We start from the raw sequence: 25,964 nt of genomic DNA, 5'->3' as shown, positions 1-25,964 counted from the left end.
ACTATATCAGAGACAGACAGAAGGAAAGATGTTCCCACAGAGGGCAAGGCAGCAGCCGGAGAAGCGGGAAGAAAGCCGGGAGGCGAGCAGGCGTCACGGAAACCAGGGGAAAGGGTGTGACAGGAACAAGAGGTAACAGCTCAGATGCAGCCCAGCGTTAAGGAAGAGCAGGGCCGTGCACTGCTCGCTGGAATTCCTGACACGTTGGTGGAGCCCTCACCACAAGCAGTTTCTTCGGAACCGGGGGCGGGGCGGGGGGGGGTGGCGAAGCGGGGGGAGCCAGGGGAGGCCCGGCGGCAAGGGGGCTGGGGAGCGGTGGCCACAGGACTAGCAAGTGGCCCGACAGCAGGAGAGGAACTCGCAGGACCCCACTGCCAAAATAATGTGTGCACACGCATGTGTATATACACAAAAAATGCCCAGAAAACCTTAACAGAGGTGGTAAGAATGGCAATTTCTAGGTAGTAGGATTTCAAGTCTCGCCTCTTTCTAATTCTCTCTGTGTGTTTTTAAACAACCGTGTGAAAATAAAACTATTTTGTAAAAGACAGAAAACACTCACGAGAGAGTACGAAATGAAGAGCTCCGTGGACAGAACTGTAGACGCAGAGCACTCTCATTTACTTTAGAAAGCCTCGTGTGTATGTGCAGGCAGGTTACACACCAGAATATTAACAGTGGTTCTCGAGGAGGTGGGATTATGGGTGACTTTAGAATTTCCTTTAAAAATGAGCAGGCATTACGGGGCTGAGGGAAGTCTTGCTTTCTATGACAGGAGGCGTCAGAACACGGTTACTTGCTTACAGAGAAAGGAAGAGACTGGAAAAAGGAAAGAAGACAGATGGTAGCCCCAGGAACCTGGACAGACGCAGGGGCAGAGACGAGACTCGGAAGGAAGGATGCAGGTAAGTCTGTAGGTTTGACGACAGTTTAACGGAGTGAGTTCTCACCGATGGATTCTCTTTTCCTAAGAGGGAAGACATGAAAGCAGCTGCTGAGGAGGACAGGAGTGACGGACGGAAGCTCAGAGGAGCGTGGAGTGCGTGGAACGGCCACCGTGGACAGCAGGAGGGGACGTTGGTGAGGGCGACAGAACCTGCGGTCAGAGCCCACAGGAAGCTGGGGGTGGTGACTGGGACAAGCCCCCTCCCCGCCCCGTCTGCGCATCTGGGCGACATCCCTTTAACCGTGCGTGGCAGCCCGGGGCTGGGACCAGAATAAACAGATGCGTGACCTGACCCACGGTCCGGATTCTCAGGTGGGCAGGACAGAAGAGCCAAGAGAAAGAAAAATAACCAGAAAAGAAACTATCAGATGATCATCTTCACTTTAGACAAAGTGAAGGGAAGAAATCAAAGCGCACACCCTTTCTCTAATACAACTATTTTGTGAAAGCCAGAAAACATGCACGAGAGAGTATGAAACGAAGAACTCAGCAAAGCATCTATGAGTAAATCTGTGTCAGCGCCTGGAGAACCAGCAAGCAATTCCTTAGTGGACTGACAGGCTTCCTGGGGATCTTTCTGATCAGCTTACCTGCTCCAGGGCTTCTTCACTAAAATCACCCTTTAAGTTTCTTCCAGATAACAGTTCGTCCCAAGTAAACAGCAGCGCGTCTGTGACTTCACCAAATGGATTAAAATCAATCAGCCACACCTTCCCCTGCAGTACAGAAAGAAAGATCAATAAGTATAAAATAAAGTCTGTAATCTGGCTTATCAGAAAGATCATCTTATTCTACCCAAAAGGTCATCTTAAAAATCATATCACTTCTTTCAAAAGACAGTTTCCTCCAGGCCCCATCTGAGAAGGGGCCGCCTGTCTAAGTGGTGCAGGCACGGCGCCGAAGGGGAGGCCGCCCATAAAGGCGGAGGAGAGACCCTGAAAAGAAAGCCCGACGAAGACATATACGTAGACTTCCGCCTCCAATCACACGAGAATTTTATGTCAAAAACCCAAGCAGGGAAAGGAAAATCTCACAAAATGGTTCCATCGAAGTAGCATGACTGCAATGCTCTCAAGGGTGACTTCAATGATCTTTCATCAAGAGGCCAGCAGTTCTCAGCACCATCCCTGAGCCCTGAGAGGTTTCTGCAAAGGCTTGTTTTTTTTTTTTTTTGGTTTTTTTTTTTTCGCGGTACGGGGGCCTCTCACTGTTGTGGCCTCTCCCGTCACAGAGCACAGGCTCCGGAAGCGCAGGCTCAGCGGCCATGGCTCACAGGCCCAGCCGCTCCGCGGCATGTGGGATCTTCCTGGACCGGGGCACGAACCCATGTCCCCTGCATCGGCAGGCGGACTCTCAGCCACTGCGCCACCAGGGAAGCCCGAGGCTTGTTTTTTTTAAACACACGAAAGACATAAGAAAATGCTCAGCTGTCTTTCATTTCAATGTAATAACTGTTTTCTCTGCATGACAGAACTTGATGGTACATGAAAGGGAGATGAAGAAAAGAAATCAACCTTTGAAAGAAAAGCCATCTTCTCCTACTCTGAGAGTAGTGATGGCCAAAGTGATAGGTTCCAGCCTCAGGGAAAGGACACCTCTGACCCAAGTCAGACAGAGTCTGCACCTTTGCACCTTGGTATAAAGTGGCAGAGCACTGACGTAAAGGAGCTGGAGAATCTGTGAAATCCTGCCAGGAGATTAAAGTCAACACATTTGATCACGGAGACGTTATGTGACATTTTACTAGATAAATGTTTCGTTGAAACTTTTATCTTTGCTCCTTTTGATTTTTCTCACTTGAGACATTTATTTAATCGTACCATTTTGTTGTTGGTAGTTTTTTCTGTAAATATGTAGCAATCGTGTCTTGATCAGCCGCGCATGTGTAAAATTGAAAAGGAACTGGACTGCTAAGCCAGCATTACTAATATCTAGCACTGTTTCTCATCTGTGTTAAAGGAAAAGTTTAAGAAAGATGAAACATCTTCCTAGGATTGGCTGCAAACTAGAAACCTCTAATAAGAGGCAAAGAACTACTGCAGGAAGTTTCTACCATATACCATTGGCTAAGTTTCCTGGTTTCTACAATCCCCAGGAGAAACCCTGCAATTCCTTCTTGCCACTTGACTTGTATCCTCACTTCAGTTTGGTGTCCACTCGTACCTTCTCTGACTACGTGAAATAATGTCAGCCATCAATCAACTCCTTGGTATGATTTCAGCTTTGCTTTTTCAGCGATTACTCAGATGTCTCTGATATACTGTATGTTATTTTAACAAAATGAGTACTTTCTAAAATTCAAACCATTTCGACTTGAGATTTTATAACCAGTAAAACTATCTCCTTATTAAAAAGAAAGAAAAAAAAACTTTTGCACCTGTTAGCATCAGAATATTCAGCTGTATAAACTAAAAATATGCCACATTGTAAAAAACAAATAAAATCACCACTGTTAGGACTGATAGCTGGCAGAATTTGTTCTGTAGTTCAGACGCCATCCTCTAGTTTAAAGAAAAATAAGCCAGCTGTAATCAGGCATAAAACTATCAAGATAAGGATTTCAAACCTGTAATGTTTTTCATGTCACACCTCAGGAACAAGACATCCTGAGAAATTCTGCTTCTAGGCAACCCATCAGACAAGAGTGGTCACACCGACCTTCCTAATATCAACCAACTGACCACCCCCCCATCCACCCAATTAAATCTCTATGCACCAAACACCGTGCCAGGCATGAGGGCATAAAGATCAGTAACACAGAGTCTACTCCTTGAAAGAGTTCAGTTTAGACCAGGACATGCACACATGTGCACACACCAGCATATGGATTGTTCACCATAGCACAGTGTGTGAAAGACTAGAAACAAGCTAAGCATTCATCCATAGGGAAGTGACTCATCAAACTAGACAGTACATCCACATAATGAAATACTATGCCTTGTAAGAAAAGGGAAAGCTCTGCAAGATACACTGTTTTTGAAAAGTATAAAAAGCAAGGTGCAAGCAAGAGTTATCATATGCTAACTCTTGTGTAAGAAAGATGGAAAAAAATAAGTATCCTGCTTGTTTTTGCATCAAGAAATACTGGAAGGATACATAAGAAACTAACGCCATAGGAGTGCAGAGGAGCAAGGTTAAGAATCAGACCTTCTATGTATATTTTCACACTAATGACATTAACAAGCTTAATCTAACAAATATCTAAAGAATACTTAGCACATTAGAAATTGTACTTTCTTTCTCAATCACTCGTAAGACAGAAATAAAAAATAAAAAATGATGAGGCTGCAGATCCATTCTCAACAATATCAAAGTTACAAGATGATATTCATCCCCAAAAGCAATGAAATTAATAACAAGACAATAACCATACCAAAAAAATACATAGGGGGACCCGAATCATTTTTCAAGTACCTAAAGTAGTTATTCTAAATTCTAGTTGTGCATTATCATCACTTAAGAAGCTTTTTTTTCTTTAAAAATAAACTTTTATTTTAGAACAGTTTTAGATTTATAGAGTTACTGCAAATATAGTACAGAGAGTTTTAATGTACTCCGCCCAGTTTTTAAATTTAGTTCTTGTTTGTTGTTGTTGAGTTTTAAGAGTTATTTGTGTAATTTTAGATAGAAGTTCTTTATCAGAAATGTGTATTGCACATATTTTCTCCCAGCTCTTGGTTTGTCTTTTATTTTTCTTAACTGTATTCTAATTTCCTTTTCCTGTTCTAGGATCTCATCAGCGATACCACATCACATTTAATGGTCATGTCTCCTTAGGCTTCTCTTGGGTTTTCACAGTCTCTCAGACTCTTGTTTTCAATGACCTTGACAGTTTTGCAGATTACTGGTCAGACATTCTGCAGAATGTCCCACAACTGGGATTTGTAATACATTTAAATTCTTTTCTCAGTTTCTGCATTCCATTCTGGGATTCCCCCAAACTCCTAAATGATTTTTTTAAATTGGTATACATTAAGATTTATTCTTTTTTTTAAACATCTTTATTGGAGTATAATTGCTTTACAATGGTGTGTTAGTTTCTGCTTTATAACAAAGTGAATCAGTTATACATATACATATGTTCCCATATCTCTTCCCTCTTGCGTCTCCCTCCCTCCCACCCTCCCTATCCCACCCCTCTAGGTGGTCACAAAGCACTGAGCTGAGCTGATCTCCCTGTGCTATGTGACTGCTTCCCACTAGCTATCTATTTTACGTTTGGTAGTGTATATATGTCCATGCCACTCTCTCGCTTTGTCACAGCTTACCATTCTCCCTCCCCATATCCTCAAGTCCATTCTCTAGTAGGTCTGTATCTTTATTCCCGTCTTACCCCTAGGTTCTTCATGACTGTTTTTTTTTTCTTAGATTCCATATGTATGTGTTACCATATGGTATTTGTTTTTCTCTTTCTGATTTACTTCACTCTGTATGACAGACTCTAGGTCCATCCACCTCACTACAAATAACTCAATTTCGTTTCTTTTTATGGCTGAGTAATATTCCATTGTATATATGTGCCACATCTTCTTTATCCATTCATCCGATGATGGACACTTAGGTTGCTTCCAAAAAGCTTCTTAAAATACATATTCCAAGGCCTCGTCCCAGACCTACTGGATGGGGGCGCTGTAGCTCTGACATACCGGGCAGGTAGAAGCTCTCAACACTGAGTCCACCTGCCCAGTTGCTGTCAGAACGTGGACACATCAGAGTGTCACCAAGCCTAGATACACTTTGGTTATACTTCAGATCAGAGACCAACATAAAAGAAGAGTTAGTTTTCTCACAAGAGTAGCCATAAAATTATACATTCAAGACAATGTCTAAGAAACAGTGATACAAGTACCACTGAATGAATGCAAATGAGTTTTACATCATGGCTGACATCTCTTCTCAGAAACCGTCAGGATGTTTACACTGGCGTGTTTCCCAATTTAAAAGCACGCAAACTGCTTTCAGTTCTGTCAGATCACAGTCATAATTACTGACGTCCATGTCCAACTTCACTTAAGACATTTATAAACTGTTTCACCAACTCACACATGTGCACGGACATGCCAGCCCTACTGAACCACAGCAGACCTGGACATGTGCCAGGGAAATACTGAGACACCCCAGCAAACCCCAAATTTTCAAATGCCATTAAATATAAGTGCATTAGAACAGAAATGCTTCAGACTGAATATCTGAACAATGGGAACAAATAACACAACTCACAGGGTGGTATGGACTAAGGGAGATGCTGAATTAAATGAGAATAAAGCTCTTCTGAGCCGCACATTCAGGGCAATGGGCTAGGTTCCCTCCCTCCCTCACTGATTCCATCCTGCTCGCTACCAGGCCAATCCTGGAACGCTTAAGTCTCGAAGATAAGCTCCTTGACAGTCGAGAGATCATCTGGTTGGAAGCTGCTTGTTAGAAGCCCAGCATCTAACACAGGACAGGCTCTCGATAAACAATGGTGCGTGACTGACTGGATGTGGCCGGAGTCCGGCTTTAGGACAGAGCCATGGGCGCACACCAGCTCAGGTTCCTACCCATTCTACTGTGCCAGCTCCCCGTCCTTTCTCTAAGATTTGTTTCCGCTAAGCTGAAACTCTGCCAGGTGACATCTCTAGTACCACATCTCAGTTCATGCCTCCTCTTTCTAACTCTTAACAAATGCCATCACCCGTGAAGCCACACACGTGGGAGGAGCTTCAAGATGGCGGAAGGGTAAGACGCGGAGATCATCTTCCTCCCCACAAATACATCAGAAATACATCTACACGTGGAACAGCTCCTACAGAACACGTAATGAATGCTGGCAGCAGACCTCAGACCTCCCAAAGGGCAAGAAACTCCCCACGTACGTGGGTAGGGCAAAAGGAAAAAAAAACAGAGACAAAAGAATAGGGACGTGACCTGCACCAGTGGGAGGGAGCCGTGAAGGAGGAAAGCTTTCCACACACTAGGAAGCCCCTTCGCGGGTGGAGACTGCGGGTGGCGGAGGGGGAAAGCTTCGGAGCCGCGGAGGAGAGCGCAGCAACAGGGGTGCGGAGGGCAAAGCGGGGAGATTCCGCACAGAGGGTCAGGGCCGACCAGCACTCACCAGCCCGAGAGGCTTGTCTGCTCCCCCGCTGGGCCGGGCGGGGGCTGGGAGCTGAGGCTCGGGCTTAGGTCGGATGGCAGGGAGAGGACTGGGGTTGGCGGCGTGAACACAGCCTGCAGGGGCTGAGTGCACCACGGCTAGCCGGGAGGAAGTCCGGGAAAAAGTCTGGAGCTGCCGAAGAGGCAAGAGACCACTGTTTTGGGGAGCTCGAGGAGAGGGGATTAAGAGCACCGCTTAAAGGAGCTCCAGAGATGCGCGCGAGCCGCGGCTAACAGCGCGGACCCCAGAGACGGGCATGAGACGCTAAGGCTGCTGCTGCCGCCACCTGCGCAAGCACAGGTCACTATCCACACCTCCCCTCCCGGGAGCCTGTGCAGCCTGCCACTGCCAGGGTCCCGGGATCCAGGAACAACTTCCCCGGGAGAACGCACGGTGCGCCTCAGGCTGGTGCAACGTCACGCCGGCCTCTGCCGCCGCAGGCTTGCCCCACATCCGCACCCCTCCCTCGCCCCGTCCTGAGTGAGCCAGAGCCCCCGAATCAGCTGCTCCTTTAACCCCGTCCTGTCTGAGCGAAGAACAGATGCCCTCAGGCGACATACACGGAGAGGCGGGTCCAAATCCAAAGCTGAGCCCCGGGAGCTGTGAGAACAAAGAGAAAGGGAAATCTCTCCCAGCAGCCTCAGGAGCAGCGGATTACATCTCCACAGTCAACTTGATGTACCTGCATCTGTGGAATACCTGAATAAACAACGAATCATCCCAAATTGAGGAGGTGGACTTTCGGAGCAACGATAAATATATTTTTTTTTCCCCTTTTCTCTTTTTGTGAGTGTGTATGTGTATGCTTCTGGGTGTGATTTTGTCTGTATAGCTTTGCATTTGTCCTAGGGTTCTGCCTGTCCTTTTTTTTTTTACTTTTTAAAATTTTTCTCAATAATTATTTTTTATTTTATTAACTTTTCTTTTATCTTCTTCTTTCTTTTTTTCTGTTTTGCTCCCTTTTATTCTGATCTGTGTGGAGGACAGGCTCTTGGTGCTCCAGCCAGGCATCAGGGCTGTGCCACTGAGGTGGGAGAGTCAAGTTCAGGACACAGGTCCACAAGAGACCTCCCAGCTCCACATAATATTAAACAGCAAAAATCTCCCAGAGATCTCCATATGAACGCCAAGACCCAGCTCCACTCAACGACCAGGAAGCTACAGTGCTGGACACCCTATGCCAAACAACTAGCAAGACAGGAACACAACCCCATCCATTAGCACAGAGGCTGCCTAAAATCATAGTAAGGCCACAGACATCCCAAAAAACACCACCAGACGTGGACCTGCCCAACAGAAAGACAAGATCCAGCCTCACCCACGAGAACACAGGCACTAGTCCCCTCCACCAGGAAGCTTACACAACCCACTGAACCAACCTTAGCCACTGGGGACAGACACCAAAACAACGGGAACTATGAACCTGCAGCCTGTGAAAAGGAGACCCCAAACACGGTAGGTTAAGCAAAATGAGAACACAGAGAAACACACCACAGATGAAAGAGCAAGATAAAAACCCACCAGACCTAACAAATGAAGAGGAAATAGGCAGTCTTTCTGAAAAAGAATTCAGAATAATGGTAGTAAAGACGATCCAAAATCCTGGAAATAGAATGGAGAAAATACAAGAAATGTTTAACAAGGACCTAGAAGAACTAAAGAGCAAACAAACAGTGATGAACAACACAATAAATTAAATTAAAAATTCTCTAGAAGGGATCAATAGCAGAATAACTGAGGCAGAAGAACAGATAAGGGACCTGGAAGATAAAATAGTGGAAATAACTACTGCAGAGCAGAATAAAGAAAAAAGAAGGAGAAGAATTGAGGACAGTCTCAGAGACCTCTGGGACAACATTAAATGCACTAACATTCGAATTATAGGGGTCTCAGAAGAAGAAGAGAAAAAGAAAGGGACTGAGAAAATATTTGAAGAGATTATACTTGAAAACTTCCCTAATATCGGAAAGGAAATAGTTAATCAAGTCCAGGAAGCACAGAGGGTCCGATACAGGATAAATCCAAGGAGAAACACGCCAAGACACTTACTAATCAAACTATCAGGGCTTCCCTGGTGGCGCAGTGGTTGAGAGTCCACCTGCCGATGCAGGGGACACAGGTTCATGCCCTGGTCCGGGAAGATCCCACATGCCGCGGAGTGGCTGGGCCCATGAGCCATGGCTGCTGAGCCTGCGTGTCCAGAGCCTGTGCTCCACAACAGGAGAGGCCACAACAGTGAGAGGCCCGTGTACCGCAAAAAATATATAAATAAATAAAATCAAACTATCAAAAATTAAATACAAAGAACAGATATTAAAAGCAGCAAGGGAAAAACAATAAATAACACATAAAGGAATCCCCATAAGGTTAATAGCTGATCTTTCAGCAGAAACTCTGCAAGCCAGAAGGGAGAGGCAGGACATACTTAAAGTGATGAAGGAGAAAAACCTACAACCAAGATTACTCTACCCAGCAAGGATCTCATTCAGATTTGACAGAGAAATTAAAATCTTTACAGAGAAGCAAAAGCTAAGAGAATTCAGCACCACCAAACCAGCTTTACAACAAATGCTAAAGGAACTTCTCTAGGCAGGAAACACAAGAGAAGGAAAAGACCTACAATAACAAACCCAAAACAATTAAGAAAATGGGAATAGGAACACACATATCGGTAATTACCTTAAATTTAAATGGCTTAAATACTCCAACCAAAAGATACAGACCGGTTGAATGGATATAAAAACAAGACCTGGGGCTTCCCTGGTGGCGCAGCGGTTGAGAATCTGCCTGCCAATGCAGGGGACACGGGTTCGAGCCCTGGTCTGGGAGGATCCCACATGCCGTGGAGCAACTAGGCCTGTGAGCCACAACTACTGAGCCTGCGCATCTGGAGCCTGTGCTCCGCAACGAGAGAGGCCACAACAGTGAGAGGCCCGCACACCGCGATGAAGAGTGGCCCCCACTTGCCACAACTAGAGAAAGCCCTTGCACAGAAACGAAGACCCAAAACAGCAAAAATAAATAAATTAATTAATAAACTCCTACCCCCAACATCTTCTTAAAAAAAAAAAACAAAAAAAAAACAAGACCCGTATGTATGCTGTCTACAAGAGACCCATTTTAGACCTAGGGACACATACAGACTAAAAGTGAGGGGATGGAAAAAGATATTCCATGCAAATGGCAATCAAAAGAAAGCTGGAGTAACAATTCTCATATCAGACAAAATAGACTTTATAACAAAGACTATTACAAGAGACAAAGAAAGACACATTGATCAAGGGATCAATCCAAGAAGATATAACAATTGTAAATATTTATGCACCCAACATAGGAGCACCTCAATACATAAGGCAAATACTAAGAGCCATAAAAGAGGAAATCGACAGTAACACAATCATAGTAGGGGACTTTAACACCCCACTTTCACCAATGGACATATCATACAAAATGAAAATAAATAAGGAAACACAAGCTTTAAATGATACATTAAACAAGATGCACTTAATTGATATTTATAGGACATTCCATCCAAAAACAACAGAATACACATTCTTCTCAAGTGCTCATGGAACATTCTCCAGGATAGATCATATCTTGGGTCACAAATCAAGCCTTGGTAAATTTAAGAAAATTGAAATTGTATCAAGTATCTTTTCCGACCACAACATTATGAGACTAGATACCAATTACAGGAAAAAATCTGTAAGAAATACAAACACATGGAGGCTAAACAACACACTACTTAATAACCAAGAGATCACTGAAGAAATCAAAGAGGAAATAAAAAAATACCTAGAAACAAATGACAATGAAAACACGACAACCCAAAACCTATGGGATGCAGCAAAAGCAGTTCTAAGAGGGAAGTTTATAGCAATACAATCCTACCTTAAGAAACAAGAAACATCTCAAATAAACAACCTAACCTTACACCTAAAGCAATTAGAGAAAGAAGAACAAAAAAAACCCCAAAGTTAGCAGAAGGAAAGAAATCGTAAAGATGAAATCAGAAATAAATGAAAAAGAAATTAAGGAAACAACAGCAAAGATCAACAAAACTAAAAGCTGGTTCTTTGAGAAGATAAACAAAATTGATAAACCATTAGCTAGACTCATCAAGAAAAAAAGGGAGAAGACTCAAATCAATACAATTAGAAATGAAAAAGGAGAAGTAACAACTGACACTGAAGAAATACAAAGGATCATGAAAGATTACTACAAGCAACTGTATGCCAATAAAATGGACAACCTGGAAGAAATGTTGTCAAATTCTTAGAAAAGCACAACCTTCCGAGACTGAACCAGGAAGAAATAAAAAATATGAACAGACCAATCACAAGCACTGAAATTGAAACTGTGATTAAAAATCTTCCAACAAACTAAAGCCCAGGACCAGATGACTTCACAGGTAAATTCTATCAAATATTTAGTGAAGAGCTAACACCTATCCTTCTCAAACTCTTCCAAAATATAGCAGAGGGAGGAACACTCCCAAACTCATTCTACGAGGCCACCATCACTCTGATACCAAAACCAGACAAGGATGTCACAAAGAAAGAAAACTATAGGCCAATACCACTGATGAACATAGATGCAAAAATGCTCAACAAAATACTAGCAAACAGAATCCAACAGCACATGAAAAGGATCATACACCAGGATCAAGTGGGGTTTATTCCAGGAATGCAAGGATTCTTCAATATACGCAAATCAATCAACGTGATACACCATATTAACAAACTGAAGGAGAAAAACCATATGATCATCTCAATAGATGCAGAGAAAGCTTTTGACAACATTCAACACTCATTTATGATAAAAATCCTGCAGAAAGTAGGCATAGAGGGAACTTTCCTCAACATAATAAAGGCCATGTATGACAAATCCACAGCCAACATCGTCCTCAATGGTGAAAAACTGAAACCATTTCCACTAAGATCAGGAACAAGACAACGCTGCCCAATAGTGCTCTCACCACTATTATTCAACATAGTTTTGGAAGTTTTAGCCACAGCAATGAGAGAAGAAAAAGAAATAAATGGAATTCAAATCAGAAAAGAAGAAGTAAAGCTGTCACTGTTTGCAGATGACATGATAGTATACATAGAGAATCCTAAAGATGCTACCAGAAAACTACTAGAGCTACTCAATGAATTTGGTAAAGTAGCAGGATACAAAATTAATGCACAGAAATCTCTTGCATTCCTATACACTAATAGTGAAAAAATCTGAAAGTGAAATTAAGAAAACTCTCCCATTTACCACTGCAAGAAAAAGAATAAAATATCTAGGAATAAACCTACCTAAGGAGACAAGACCTGTATGCAAAAAATTATAAGACACTGATGAAAGAAATTAAAGACGATACAAAGAGATGGAGAGATATACCATGTCCTTGGATTGGAAGAATCAACATTGTGAAAATGACTCTACTACCCAAAGCAATCTACAGATTCAATGCAATCCCTATCAAACCACCACTCGCATTTTTCACTGAACTAGAACAAAAATTTCACAATTTGTATGGAAACACAAAAGACCCCGAAGAGCCAAAGCAATCTTGAGAATGAAAAAGGGAGCTGGAGGAATCAGGCTCCCTGACTTCAGACTATACTACAAAGCTACAGTAATCAAGACAGTATGGTACTGGCACAAAAACAGAAATATAGATCAATGGAACAGAATAGAAAGCCCAGAGATAAACCCATGCACATATGGTCACCTTATCTTTGATAAAGGAGGCAAGAATATACAGTGGAGAAAAGACAGCCTCTTCAATAAGTGGTGCTGGGAAAACTGGACAGCTACATGTAAAAGAATGAAATTAGAACACTCCCTAACACCATACACAAAAATAAACTCAAAATGGATTAAAGACCTAAATGTAAGGCCGGATACCATCAAACTCTTGGAGGAAAACATAGGCAGAACACTCTATGACATAAATCTCAGCAAGATCCTTTTTGACCCACCTCCTAGAGAAATGGAAATGAAAACAAAAATAAACAAATGGGACCTAATGAAACTTCAAAGATTTTGCTCGCAAAGGAAACCATAAACAAGACCAATAGACAACCCTCAGAATGGGGGAAAATATTTGCAAATGAAGCAACTGACAAAGGATTAATCTCCAAAATTTACAAGCAGCTCATGCAGCTTAACATTAAAAAAACAACCCAATCCAAAAATGGGCAGAAGACCTAAACAGACATTTCTCCGAAGTAGATATACAGATTGCCAACAGGTACATGAAAGAATGCTCAACATCATTAACCATTAGAGAAATGCAAATCAAAACTACAATGAAGTATCATCTCACACCGGTCAGAATGCCCATCATCAAAAAATCTAGAAACAATAAATGCTGGAGAGGGTGTGGAGGAAAGGGAACCCTCTTGAACTGCTGGTGGGAATGTAAATTGATCCAGCCACTATGGAGAACAGTATGGACGTTCCTTAAAAAACTAAAAATAGAATTACCATATGACCCAGCAATCCCACTACTGGGCATATATGCTGAGAAAACCATTAATTCAAAAAGAGTCATGTAGATGAGGTTGATTATAATTTTTGACTTTCTGTTTGAATAAAAAAAATAAAAATCCCACAAGGACTCAGAGGCAAAAAATATACAAATCAATTTTGACTGCAAAGTAAAGGAGCTGTTACAGTGGAGGATTACTGGACTGAACGTCAATATTATGACACAGTATGAGTGTGTTTCGTATTTGGTAATTGCAATCATTGTTGCTTTTGTTGTAGTCATCCATTTACAATGCTTGGTGCCAGTTTAGTTATCTCTTGTAAAAATAAAATACAGTGTGTGTGTGTGAGTTGTGAGCAAAAAAAAAAAAGAAAGCATATCCACATGAAAATGAAGTTTAAATGATGAGCAAATGGTTTGTTTAAGGTATTGGCCAATTGTGCATTATTTTGTTACTCTTTGTGTGTATTATTTGTGTCAAATTAAAAAAAGAAAAAAACCCCAAACCTAATAGTACTACTACTATACTATATACTATATAAATACATGTTTTATATATTAAATATAAAATATATTTAACATAAGTACAAGTATGATATAAATATATAATACATATTTTATAGAAAAAAAAAGAGTCATGTACCAAAATGTTCATTGCAGCTCCATTTACAATAGCCAGGACATGGAAGCAACCGAAGTATCCATCAACAGATGAATGGATAAAGAAGATGTGGCACATATATACAAAGGAATGTTACTCAGCCATAAAAAAGAAATGAAATTGAGTTATTTGTAGTGAGGTGGATGGACCTAGAGTCTGTCATACAGAGTGAAGTAAGTCAGAAAGAGAAAAACAAATACCGTATGCTAAAACATATATATATGGAATCTTAAAAAAAAAAATGGTCATGAAGAACCTAGGCATAAGATGGGAATAAAGATGCAGACCTACTAGAGAATGGACTTGAGGATACAGGGAGGGGGAAGGGTAAGCTGGGACAAAGTGAGAGAGTGGCATGGACATATATACACTGCCAAACGTAAAATAGATAGCTAGTAGGAAGCAGCCTCATAGCACAGGGAGATCAGCTCGGTGCTTTGTGACCACCTAGAGAGGTGGGATAGGGAGGGTGGGAGGGAGGGAGATGCAAGAGGGAAGAGATATGTGGACATATGTATATATATAACTGATTCACTTTGTTATAAAGCAGAAACTAACACATCATTGTAAAGCAATTATATTCCAATAAAGATGTGAAAAAAAAAAAAGACAGACATGAAAACAGAGTAAGTGATGCTTTGGCTTGATAGAGATGAGTAAACAGTTAACAGTTATTTTGGGATATGACCATATGGGCCCCTCCTTTTGTCCAAAAAATGATTCAAAGGTATCACAATCATCACTACAATGAGGCGATAGGAGCGTGGAGAGGGAAGAAGAAAAATGTGAGAGACATTTAAGAAACATAGGGGTCTAATGTTTAGAAAACACACCTGCTGTCCTCTGAACAGCTAAGTCAGTGAGCACTGTCACAGGACACCTAGTGACCCAAATTTCTTTGAAAAGATTGCATGTCTTGATAATGAAATCTCTGCTGCAGGATGTACTAGGTCAGGTTTTTGTTTTCTTTTTCATTACAGAAGTTTCCATCACTTCAAGATTACAGAATAAATACAAACTACTCGAATCCTCGTCTTCAGTCTAAAGATGCAAGTGACTCGAATCACGCTAAGGGCCTTTCAGGTAACTGAAAATAATAACTTCTAAATATCCAGTGACAAATTCCTGGCCACACCGAAGAGTACAAACTCAACTATTTTAAGTAGGCCCAGGTCCCCGACAAAAGGGGAAAGGAGGACACAGGGTGGCCTTAGCCGTCTGTTAAATTAATAATCCTTGAATTTGTGACACATAACAATGGAAGATATCATGTGTTCTAGTGTTAAGGATATTTTAAGGGGATATTCTTGGCCATGGTGAATTTCAAGCACCTTAGTTGATTTGAGAAAATATTTGTTGAGCGGTGAGCCCTTCCATAGAGAATGCCTATGTATTTAAAGCATATGAAATGTCATTTTTACTTACCCTACTGTCTCTATATATATCGAATACAACTGCAAAGGAGAAAAAACCTGAAGTTAGTAATGAGCTTCTATTTTCATGATCTACACATCCTTTTGAAAATTAAAATGCGTTTTATTATAAGTTACTCAAAGGACTTCCTGCTTCTACATCTCAAAACTTCAAACATAAAAAGGCATCCTGCAATGTTTTACTTATATAATTTTGTTTTCCTTTTCGCGATCCTCAGCCGTAATCACTTACGTTTAAAAATTCAAACCAAACATCAACATCGTCTCAACCAGTTCACAATTAGAGACAGGTTATCTATATCAGAGAAAGGAGCATCAATCACTAACTGTTTGATGGGGAATAAAATGGGTAAAATCTGCAATAGAAAAGCACACTATCTAGCCATGCTTAGGGCATGATTCATCTTTTTTAAAAGTCAAACCTGCCACAGACCCCAGGCTTGGCAAGTAGAAAACAGAAACCATAGCAGATATAATTTGACAATGCATGAAAATTGTCTCATACACAATACTTTCAATACTTACTTTCAACTCTTAAAAACAACTCACAAATATTTACTTTGTAACTGGTGCTATCTGATCATTCAAATAAAAATCTACAAAGGCAGATCAATCAACTAGCTAATTTAGTCCTAATAACAGAAGCATGTGGTTCTCTGTAGACAGACCTTTTGAAATGTATAATAAAATACCTCAAATGACAGGAGAGAGAACCATCTCAGTATTAAAAAGGGACTCTGGTTAAATAACGTAAAATTAACATGCAAACCCATCAGCCATACTATCATATAATAAAATGCTTAAAATACAGTATTTTGAATCCAGTTTTAAAATATGTACCACCGTGAAATAAGGTTCGGTAACATTATGCACTTCATTTCACTGGGCCAATAAAAAATACTCACAGTCTTCATCTAAGAATTTATACTGTATGTGTTTCTTGAAAAAGTCTTGTATGCATCTGCAAATCTCTTCCTTTTGTTTAGAAATATGATCATAATATTGTGTGTAGTCCCTTTGAGAAATACCTGACAAGAAAATATTTTATATTTCATTATTACACAATATTCTTTTCAAAAACACCAATATGTGATTTAAACCTCTTTTTGAGGAAACCATTAAAGTAGATCGAACGAATATGGCATCATACATTAGTCAGCATTTTATATAGATATCAAGTTTATCAGTTGTAAAGGTTCAAATGGCTAGGTGAACCCTACAATTCCATATTGCCATGTATTCTTACTTTATAAACAGTAGTTATTTTTATTGAGTACAATGGGAAGAATTCAAAGTCATAAAAATGTTTCTTACGTAAAAAATGAAAGAAGCAATTTTAAACCTACCCACATAGTCAACTGCTGCTTCTTTGATTTTTCCAATGAACTGTCTAAAAATTGGCATTCTTTTCCACTTTCTTTGGGAAAATGTAAAATACCCCTCAGCATACGTCTTCCATAATCATACTGCACTTCACGGTCTATTTTCCTTGTTCATACGTGCTATCCTGCCTTCACAAGCCTGATGTTTCAAGCCATGGAAAAGTAAACATTCCTTTCTTCAGAGTGACTTGCTGACATTATTCCAAAAAGACTAAAGGGAGTATTGTAAGAACTCTTTTAATCTGCTCTAGACCTAAGAAAAAGTTCTCTGCTCTGAAAGAAGGGCTTCCAACCAATTTCTTAATCACATGCCAATATGACTCCCTTCTTCAACTGTACTTAATACTGCAGTGTTTCTTTCAGAGATATATAACAATATTATACAATAAATTCAAACAACCCCAGTGTATTTCAGGTAAGTTAAATGTCAACATCACATTCAATAAATAAATAGTGTTGATCTGATTCTGTTCAAATCACACTTTTCTTGGTTGAAAATCAATTCTACCTCATGGAAAATGTGCTTAGACAAAATAAGAGCAAATTATCTACAATATTTAGCCTGAATAAATCATAGCAGACAAAATAATAACCTCAGAGGAAAGAAAATGGGTGCCTTTTAAAGCAATGTACCTCTTTGCATATTTTCTCTTGCTAGAATAATAAACAGTGCTTCAATAATAGAAATAAATGTTCAAAAACTGGGCTTTTTACGCTGCTTAAAATAAGCAGTGTATTGCCAGTAATACCTAGGAAAGCCCCAGAGAGAAAGCAGGTAGTATTACACATATCCTGAGAACAGTAAAGGCCACCACTTTCATCTCTGGAATCCAGATTGACGTGATTCATCAACAAGACTATTTTCTGTGGAAACAAAATCTGGCCTCAGGACCCTTGTCGATACAGCATTCCAGAGAGTCAGTGCCAATTGGTTAGAGGTAGCATCTGAGATAAAAACTGATTGTTACCCTTGTCTTAATTACTAAGTAATTTATTTCCATCAAAAGCTTGTCTTCTTTTAACAATTACTTTCAAAGGTTTAAAAAAACAAAAAAAACGCAAAAACCTCACCAATAAGCTTATTTTCCTTGACAAAACATCGGAACTCAGCACCAGGAATTAATTCACACCATTTTCGAAGAACAAGCTGTAGACAAAGGAAAAAAGGAACACAACTATGTAACAAGAGAATATTTACTAGTCTAATAAACAATTTTATGTTGAGACTATATCTTAACAATTGCCATTATCAAGTGTTTTGGTTTTTTTTTAAAAAAAAGGCATCATAAAACATTCCTGACATGATATGTAGGGAACAGAGCTATGATCTATTAGTCTAACAGAACAGGGGAAATTGTATTAAAACTCTTTATGACAAAACGTGCCTTTGTCATTTATTTACCATTTTGGGAGTTCTGACATAACATACAACTCAAAGGATGATATAGTCACATCTTATCATCGTTGGGCCATAAGTTTCCCTATAATTCATATGTTCCTCACTCCTTTAAGAACATAAAAAAGTAGAATAATTTCCAAGTTATCTACCTTAAGCATCATTCTGTAATACTCTGATAAAATTATTACGGCTTATCACAAAGACTCACTAAAATACTTTCATGATTTTCCCATTATTTTAAAGTAATACAATTCTACCAATGGCCCAATTCATAAATGGGTTTATTACTATAACATTATTTAATATGTGCAAATTCTCATATTGTTGTAATTTATAAATAGTACAGTTGACAAATGTATGCTTCTGAGTCTGGTTTTAAAATGTTCTTTGGAAAAAACTAGTCCTGTCCTTTTGAAGTATTAATTGTAATCAATGACAAGAGCCCCAGCCTCCCGAATCCTGGCATACACCTCTTTGCCCCTCAAGACCTAGGAGACAGGACTTGAATTACTCTAGGCCCCATTCCAGGAATCCCCCCAGTGGGCTCTGTACCTTCCCATGCCACCCAGTTTCTTGTACATAACATTCGAGAGTAAGCCCATACCCCATGTTGTACTAGGATAATCTGACACAAGTCTCTCTTCTAAGGGTGAGCAACTGGGTCTTATTCACCTTTGCGTTCCCAGCACAGGTATGTAATGCCTAGCAGGTGCCTAGGAAATGTTTGTCGAGTGAAACATGGAATGGTAAATATTTAAGATAAGCAGCCACTAAAAAACACGATATAAAAAAAATTTAATGAACTGTGAAAATGCTCATACTATGTCATAAGTGAAAAAAAAAGTGGCACACAAAGCATCTTATAGAGTGTGTATATGTGCACAGGTGTGCACACGCACACACGCACGCACACACACACACACAAATATCTCAAGAAAGGGAAGTTAAAGGTCAAGATGCTAATAATACTGAGGATATCTGGGTGGTAGGCTCCTCATATTTTCTTGTATTTTTAAATTTTTGATAGTAGGTTGCTTTCCTTAAAAAAAAAACTGTAGTGTTAAAATATGTCTTAGAAATTTGAAGTGCGCTGATTCCAATTTTCGTTATTGTGAGCTCTTGGTCAAGCTCTGTATGTGCCACCTTTTGAAAAAGAACCTAATTATTAAATGAAGAATCCCACACTAAAAAATTACTCTGTTGTTACCTATTAAAAGTTGATACTGGCAAATATATTTTCTGACAGCTACAGTAATTTTTATGTAAGCAACAAATAAATACGCAATTATTGCAAACTGACATTAAGTTTTTGGAAAATTTGCATTATCTATTGAAATAACGTTTTGGACAGGTAATACAAACACTGTACTTGATTTTTTAAAAAAGGTAAAAGGTGAGTCTTCCCCCCAAACAGTGTCTCTGTCCTCCTCCTCACAGGTAACCAGTGCTGACAATTTCTCATACAGCTTTCCAGAAGTATTCTATGAATACATGAGCATATAGTAGGCATCTTTTTAAATACACAGACGCAAGCACATGATACCTAGGATTTTGCTTGCCACTTTTTTCATTTTAATTACTTTCACTTTCCTGGGCTTTTAAAACTGGGTTTTAAACCCTATGCAGTAACATAATGATGGCATATTCCCCAAAAAACAATAAAAGAGCAAACTGCCGGTGAAATCAATCTCAGGGACAGATGATGACATTACAACAAAGATTACGTCGCAGGGCAAGACTAGGAAAACAATCTTTTTCATTTTTGTGTTTCTAGCACAAAGTAATAAGATATAGCAGGTGCTTGATAGATGTTTGTTCAATGAAACAATAGATATGAATGTATTACATACACACGATTAATGTTATAAAAATGTTTAATGACCTGGGAAAATGCTAATATAGTACATACCCCTCACAAATGGTATGTAAAGATCTCAATTACAAGTGCTAAAAGATGCAGGAATTGTTTGGTGGCTTGGTGAAGAGTCAATTACCTGTTCACAGAAGATATGCCACTATATACACTCAACACACTCAGAATTACTTAGTACAGTAAGTCAGTGGACAACTTTTGAAAGCATGTGTATATACAAGTGACTGGAAGCAAATAGATGACGAAGAAATTAAACTAACAACAACATCCAAGGACACTGCCCACTTCAGGGGTGTGTGTGTGTGTGTGTGTGTGTGTGTGTGTGTGTGTGTGCTGTGTTTCAACCCTTATTACTATTTCTAATAAAGTTTTCTACTGTCCTTTTGTTCTTACTTCTATATGTAATCTGTAAAATGAGAGAACCATAGAAAAAATAAATAAAAACGGTAAAATGGTGGTGACTACTTTTCCTTGCAAATCAGGTTAAAAAGTTTAAACAGGTTAAGCTGGATGGTATAAAGTTGTTTGCTTCATTTCAAAATATGTATAATATTCCATAGTATGTACATACTGTGTATACACTGTATGTGTATGTACATAATACATGCATTTTATGTGTATATTTCATAAATTTAAAAATTCAATGGCTCTAGGTTCCCAGAGAAATTAGTCCAAAAATTTGATTAATTTCACTTAAGAATAGAAATTCTCAATACATCTACATCTAGAATTATCAATTTTATTCAAGATTAAAAAAAAAAAGATTCTTACCTCATATTCCATACACGGATCTGGGGAATCATCAGTACAATGAATAAATCTTTGAGGGAAAGAAAGGCAATTGAATCTTTATTTTATGGTTGTCAGTTTATGCATACACATTACTTATATTTACTTATATTTAAAGTGGGAGTAAGGTTTTACTAAAAGCTTCCAGAAGCTTCCAGAAACAGGAGACTATGTTCAATGAACATTTATTAAGCACCGTTCAGTGTCAGGCGTTAGCCTAGGCACCCTGAAATGTTATTTGTTATTTCATTTGTCCTCAAAACAACCATATGAGCTACTATAATCTCCATCTTTCTGTTAAAAAAAAAGGGCTAAAACTAAGGAAAGAGCACATTTAGTGACCAAGCCAGGAGTATAACGCAAACCCACTCTAGATTCCAAATGAGGGTGAGATAGTACTGTTGTTTTATAATTCTCACTGTGCTCTTCATGGCTGAACCAGAAGTCTAGTTCTCTGCTGACATTAACTCTGCCACCTAAAGCCACAAAAAGTTCATCTAATCCTTCTCCCACATCCCATTTAAAAAGAGCTGACAGAAGAATTATTCATTCCTCCATTAAATATATTGCTTCCTCCTCTAAAAATCCTCAGTTTCATGGACAATTTTTCACATCCTTTATTAAACACCCACCTATGACAAGGGCTGGCGAGGCACTGGAACACCAAAATGACTAAGAGTCCCTTGTCCTTTAGTCTGGTGAGGAAAGCCTAACAAGTACCCAAAGAATTTCAAAACACTGAAAATAAAAATACTGTGATGGCACAAAGGAAACATTGATTAGCGCTTCATGTTTGGGGGGAGGGGCTTCATTTGACATGAAGAGAAGGATCTGTGTTTGAGGCAAAGGGAGAGAAGTAAGAACTACGCACAGGACTACTGGAGGTCAGTACTGATGGGTGTGGAGGGAAGAACTGCCAAAAGATGTGGCTGGAGAGAAATTTTGGACAAGAAGGACTATCCAGATCATGAAGGGTCTTGTTTGCCTACGCAGAGAGGTTGTGATTTATTATACAGACAATGGGGGGGGGCTAAAAACGTTTCTAAACATGTGAGGGAGATCATTGCACTTAGGCTTTAGAAATATCACAGGTGGCAACGGTGCTGGAGAGCCTGGGGGAATGGGCGGCAGGTTGGGAGGCTGAGAGCCCAGTTGGAAGGCTCATTGCAACAGCCCCAGCGAGAGATGAGGGGCCAACTAATGCGAAGGCAGAGGAGAGGGAGAGGAGAAGCTCTATACAAAGATATTTAGGAGACAAAGTCAGGGCTACTTGGTGCCTGATTGAAAGCGCAGGATGAGGGAGAAAGAGGCCCGATGACTGGGGTGGCTGCTTGATGAGTCGCTGGAAAATGAGGCAAATACCATTCACTAAGAAGGAAGAGCAGGTGATGTGGATGAGGAAAACATGGGAGCTAACTACGTTTGGGTGGGTAGTGTTGGAGAAGTCCTGGGAGAACCACAGAGAATGTCTAGTAAGCAACTGGAACAAGGAAACTCAAGAGTGGGTGGAGGTGAAAATAATTATCTGGAAGTAATCGTCCTACTGGTATAAGAGCTAAGGTCAAGGATGGAGACAGAAGTGATCAGTCAGCTCATTCAGATAGAAACCTAGGGAATACCAACAATTCAAGAAGCAAAACAGGTGGTCAAGAGACATTTTCATGAAAAAAATACACAAGCAAAACAAAAAATAGTTTTAAAGACGTCTTAAGCAATTTACAAGTAGAATTAAATTTGAAAAGCTTTTAAATTTCCCCGAATGTTTGATTAGGTTGGAATTCTCTGCAATCATTTATGACTTATACTACAAACAATAACAACACAAATAAGGTGGTTGGCTAAAATCCTCAGAAAATAAGAACTTTTATTGCCACTAACAGTTGGGCACTAATGGATCTAATCTGAATGACAAAGAAAGATACACACGGGGAGCTTTGTTAAAAGGCAATGGGCTTTCTCCGTATTAGTGAACAGGCACCAGGTGAAGCACGTACATCTGCCATCTCATTTCATCCTTGCAATAGTCCCTGAGAAAGTGCTATTATTATTATCCACATTCATCGCACAAGGAAACCAAGGCTCTGAAAGGTGAGAAATGAAGTCAGTGGTGGGAGGGCACTAAACCACGTGTGGAACTGCTCCTCTCAGAGGTGGAGGTTCTAGAGCTGTTTGTTATTGCTCTCAGATTTCAGAGAAACCACAAATACCAAATGGATCCAGAGAAATGAATATGTCCTGGATCATCTCCTTTAATAGCTCTACATAATATATTCTTCATTATTCTATTTTTTTTCAATTTTTAAAAAATTAATTTTTGACTGCGTTGGGTCTTCGTTGATGCACACGGGCTTTTCTCTAGTTGCGGCAAGAGGGGGCTACTCTTTGTTGCATTGCGCGGGCTTCTCATTGCGGTGGCTTCTCTTGTTGCGGAGCATGGGCTCTAGGTGTGCAGGCTTCAGTAGTTGTGGCATGTGAGCTCAGTAGTTGTGGCTCGCGGGCTCTAGAGCGCAGGCTCAGTAGTTGTAGCGCATGGGCTTAGTTGCTCCACGGCATGTGGGATCTTCCTGGACCAGGGCTCAAACCCATGTCCCCTGCATTGGCAGGCGGATTCTTAACCACTGCGCCACCAGGGAAGTCCTATTCTTCTTTATTGTAAAAGAGTCCCTCACCTTTTTTTTCTGGTTTAACAGCCTAAATATTTTAATTAGCAAAAAACACTAATTCATTTATGAATTCTATTATAAAAATTCATTTTAGCCTTAAAACATTTTCCCTCAACTCCTTTCTAAATTCTAAATGAAAAGATGAAAAGTGTGTCAAAAATCCAGACAGTGAGGAATAAAAAATTGTGTGGTAAAAGAATTTTTCACAAGCGAGAAAAGCGTTCACAATACAGTATACTTTTAAATAATAAAAAAGGTCACAAAACTACACAGTACAAGCTCATATTTTAAAACATACATGAGAAAACATAATACAATGTTAACTATTGGAATGTTCACAATGATTCTTTCCCAGCAGTGATTGTTCATCTCTTCTGCTGCTTTTCTGTAGTATTTCTAACGTCATGTTTATCACATTAAATATATATTAAACTTTTAATTTTGAGGAATTAAAAAACACATAAAAGTACAAAGTGGGGACTTCCCTGGTGGCGCAGTGGTTAAGAATCCACCTGCCAATGCAGGGGACACGGGTTTGAGCCCTGGTCCAGGAAGATCCCACATGCCGTGGAGCAACTAAGCCCACGCGCCACAACTACTGAGCCTGCGCTCTAGAGCCCGTGAGCCACAACTACTGAAGCCCGCATCCCTAGAGCCCGTGCTCTACAACAAGAGAAGCCACCCCAATGAGAAGCCCACGCACCGCAACAAAGAGTAGCCCCCGCTTGCCGCAACTCGCCCACACGCAGCAATAAAGATTCAACGCAGCCAAAAAAAGGACAAAGTGTACATATAGCACTTTTATAATAAGAAACCAAGTTTACTTTAAAAGTTAATATTTTACATTTTGCAGTGTATACAAAATATCAAATTATGTTGTATACCTGAAACTAATATATACTGTTAGGCCAATTATACAATTTTTTTAAAAGTTAGGACTTCCCTGGTGGCGGAGTGATTAAGAATCCACCTGTCAAGGCAGGGGACACAGGTTTGAGCCCTGGTTCGGGAAGATCCTACATGCCGTGGAGCAACTAAGCCCGTGCGCCACAACTACTGAGCCTGCGCTCTAGAGCCCGCGAGCCACAACTCCTGAAGCCCACACGCCTAGAGCCCGTGCTCCGCAACAAGAGAAGCCACCGCAATGAGAAGCCCGCGCACTGCAACGAAGAGTAGCCCCCACTCGCCACAATGAGAGAAAGCCCGCAACGAAGACCCAACGCAGCCAAAAATAAATTAAAAAAAAAAAGTTAATATTTTAGCTTTCAATTAACCAGTAATTCTTATCATGATAAAACTGAACTGCCTATCGTTTTTTTAAAATTTAAATGTATCTAAAATATACAAGGGAGGGCTTCCCTGGTGGCGCAGTGGTTAAGAATCTGCCTGCCAATGCAGGGGACTCGGGTTCGAGCTCTGGTCCGGGAAGATCCCACATGCCGCGGAGCAACTAAGGCTGTGTGCCACAACTACTGTGGAGAAACTAAGGCTGTGTCCCACAAGCTCTGCATGCTCTGCAAGAAGAGAAGCCACCGCAATGAGAAGCCTGAACACTGTAACAAAGAGTAGCCTCAGCTCACCACAACCAGAGAAAAGCCCGCACCCAGCAACGAAGACCCAACGCAGCGAAAAATAAAATAAAATAAATTAAATTAAAAAATATATATATATATACAAGGGAGATGGGAGGAGAGAAATGACAAAGGAATTCGAATAAACAAACACTTCCAAAACACAGGTCTTCATTATCTAAATTTTTTAATGCTTCTATATTCCTACAAATATTGATTTCAACCCTTGGTTAATCCTCATTTGCTACTTTAAAATAGGTATACATTTTAATACACATTTGCATTCTACCATCCCATAACATTATTTTTTAAGTGGTGATGGGTTTAACATTTAATGTTAGTTAAAAACCTTGACTAGTTTCAGAAGGTAGATGTGAGAACATATGTGCTACATGAGATTACTGTACAAGGCTTTTTCTTATTAAGATGATTAATCAGATGGTCAAGTACAGTCTCTGAAAGGAGAGGAAAGTGCAGAGCCACCTAATTAAGACTGAATGTGAAGGTCAACAACATTTTTAGGAGCTCAGCTGAAATACCGCAAAAAACACTGTGTATGAATATTTAAATTCCATTTATATTCTGGAGGAAGTAGATTTAAAAAGCAAAAATGTGTTAAGATATTTA

At 40.1% G+C, this 25,964-nt stretch overlaps 1 protein-coding gene across 2 annotated transcripts in view; it reads right to left on the bottom strand.

Annotated features, from left to right (window-relative positions):
- CDC123 (cell division cycle 123) overlaps positions 1 to 25,964 on the bottom strand; it is a 58,493-nt gene that overhangs the window by 4,573 nt on the left and 27,956 nt on the right. For both annotated transcript variants that reach the window (XM_060160254.1, XM_060160259.1), the window contains 5 exons: positions 21,086 to 21,134; positions 18,114 to 18,189; positions 16,566 to 16,688; positions 15,653 to 15,681; positions 1,537 to 1,662 (listed from right to left, as the gene is read on the bottom strand). In XM_060160254.1, the coding sequence (XP_060016237.1) occupies positions 1,537 to 1,662; positions 15,653 to 15,681; positions 16,566 to 16,688; positions 18,114 to 18,189; positions 21,086 to 21,134 (403 nt within the window). The remainder of the gene's footprint in view (positions 1 to 1,536; positions 1,663 to 15,652; positions 15,682 to 16,565; positions 16,689 to 18,113; positions 18,190 to 21,085; positions 21,135 to 25,964) is intronic.

Source organism: Lagenorhynchus albirostris, chromosome 1, assembly GCF_949774975.1.
Source record: "Lagenorhynchus albirostris chromosome 1, mLagAlb1.1, whole genome shotgun sequence".
Classification (NCBI taxonomy): Eukaryota; Metazoa; Chordata; class Mammalia; order Artiodactyla; family Delphinidae; genus Lagenorhynchus; species Lagenorhynchus albirostris.
The sequence above is the reverse complement of the archived record's forward strand: the minus strand, read 5'-3'. Positions and strand labels throughout refer to the sequence as shown.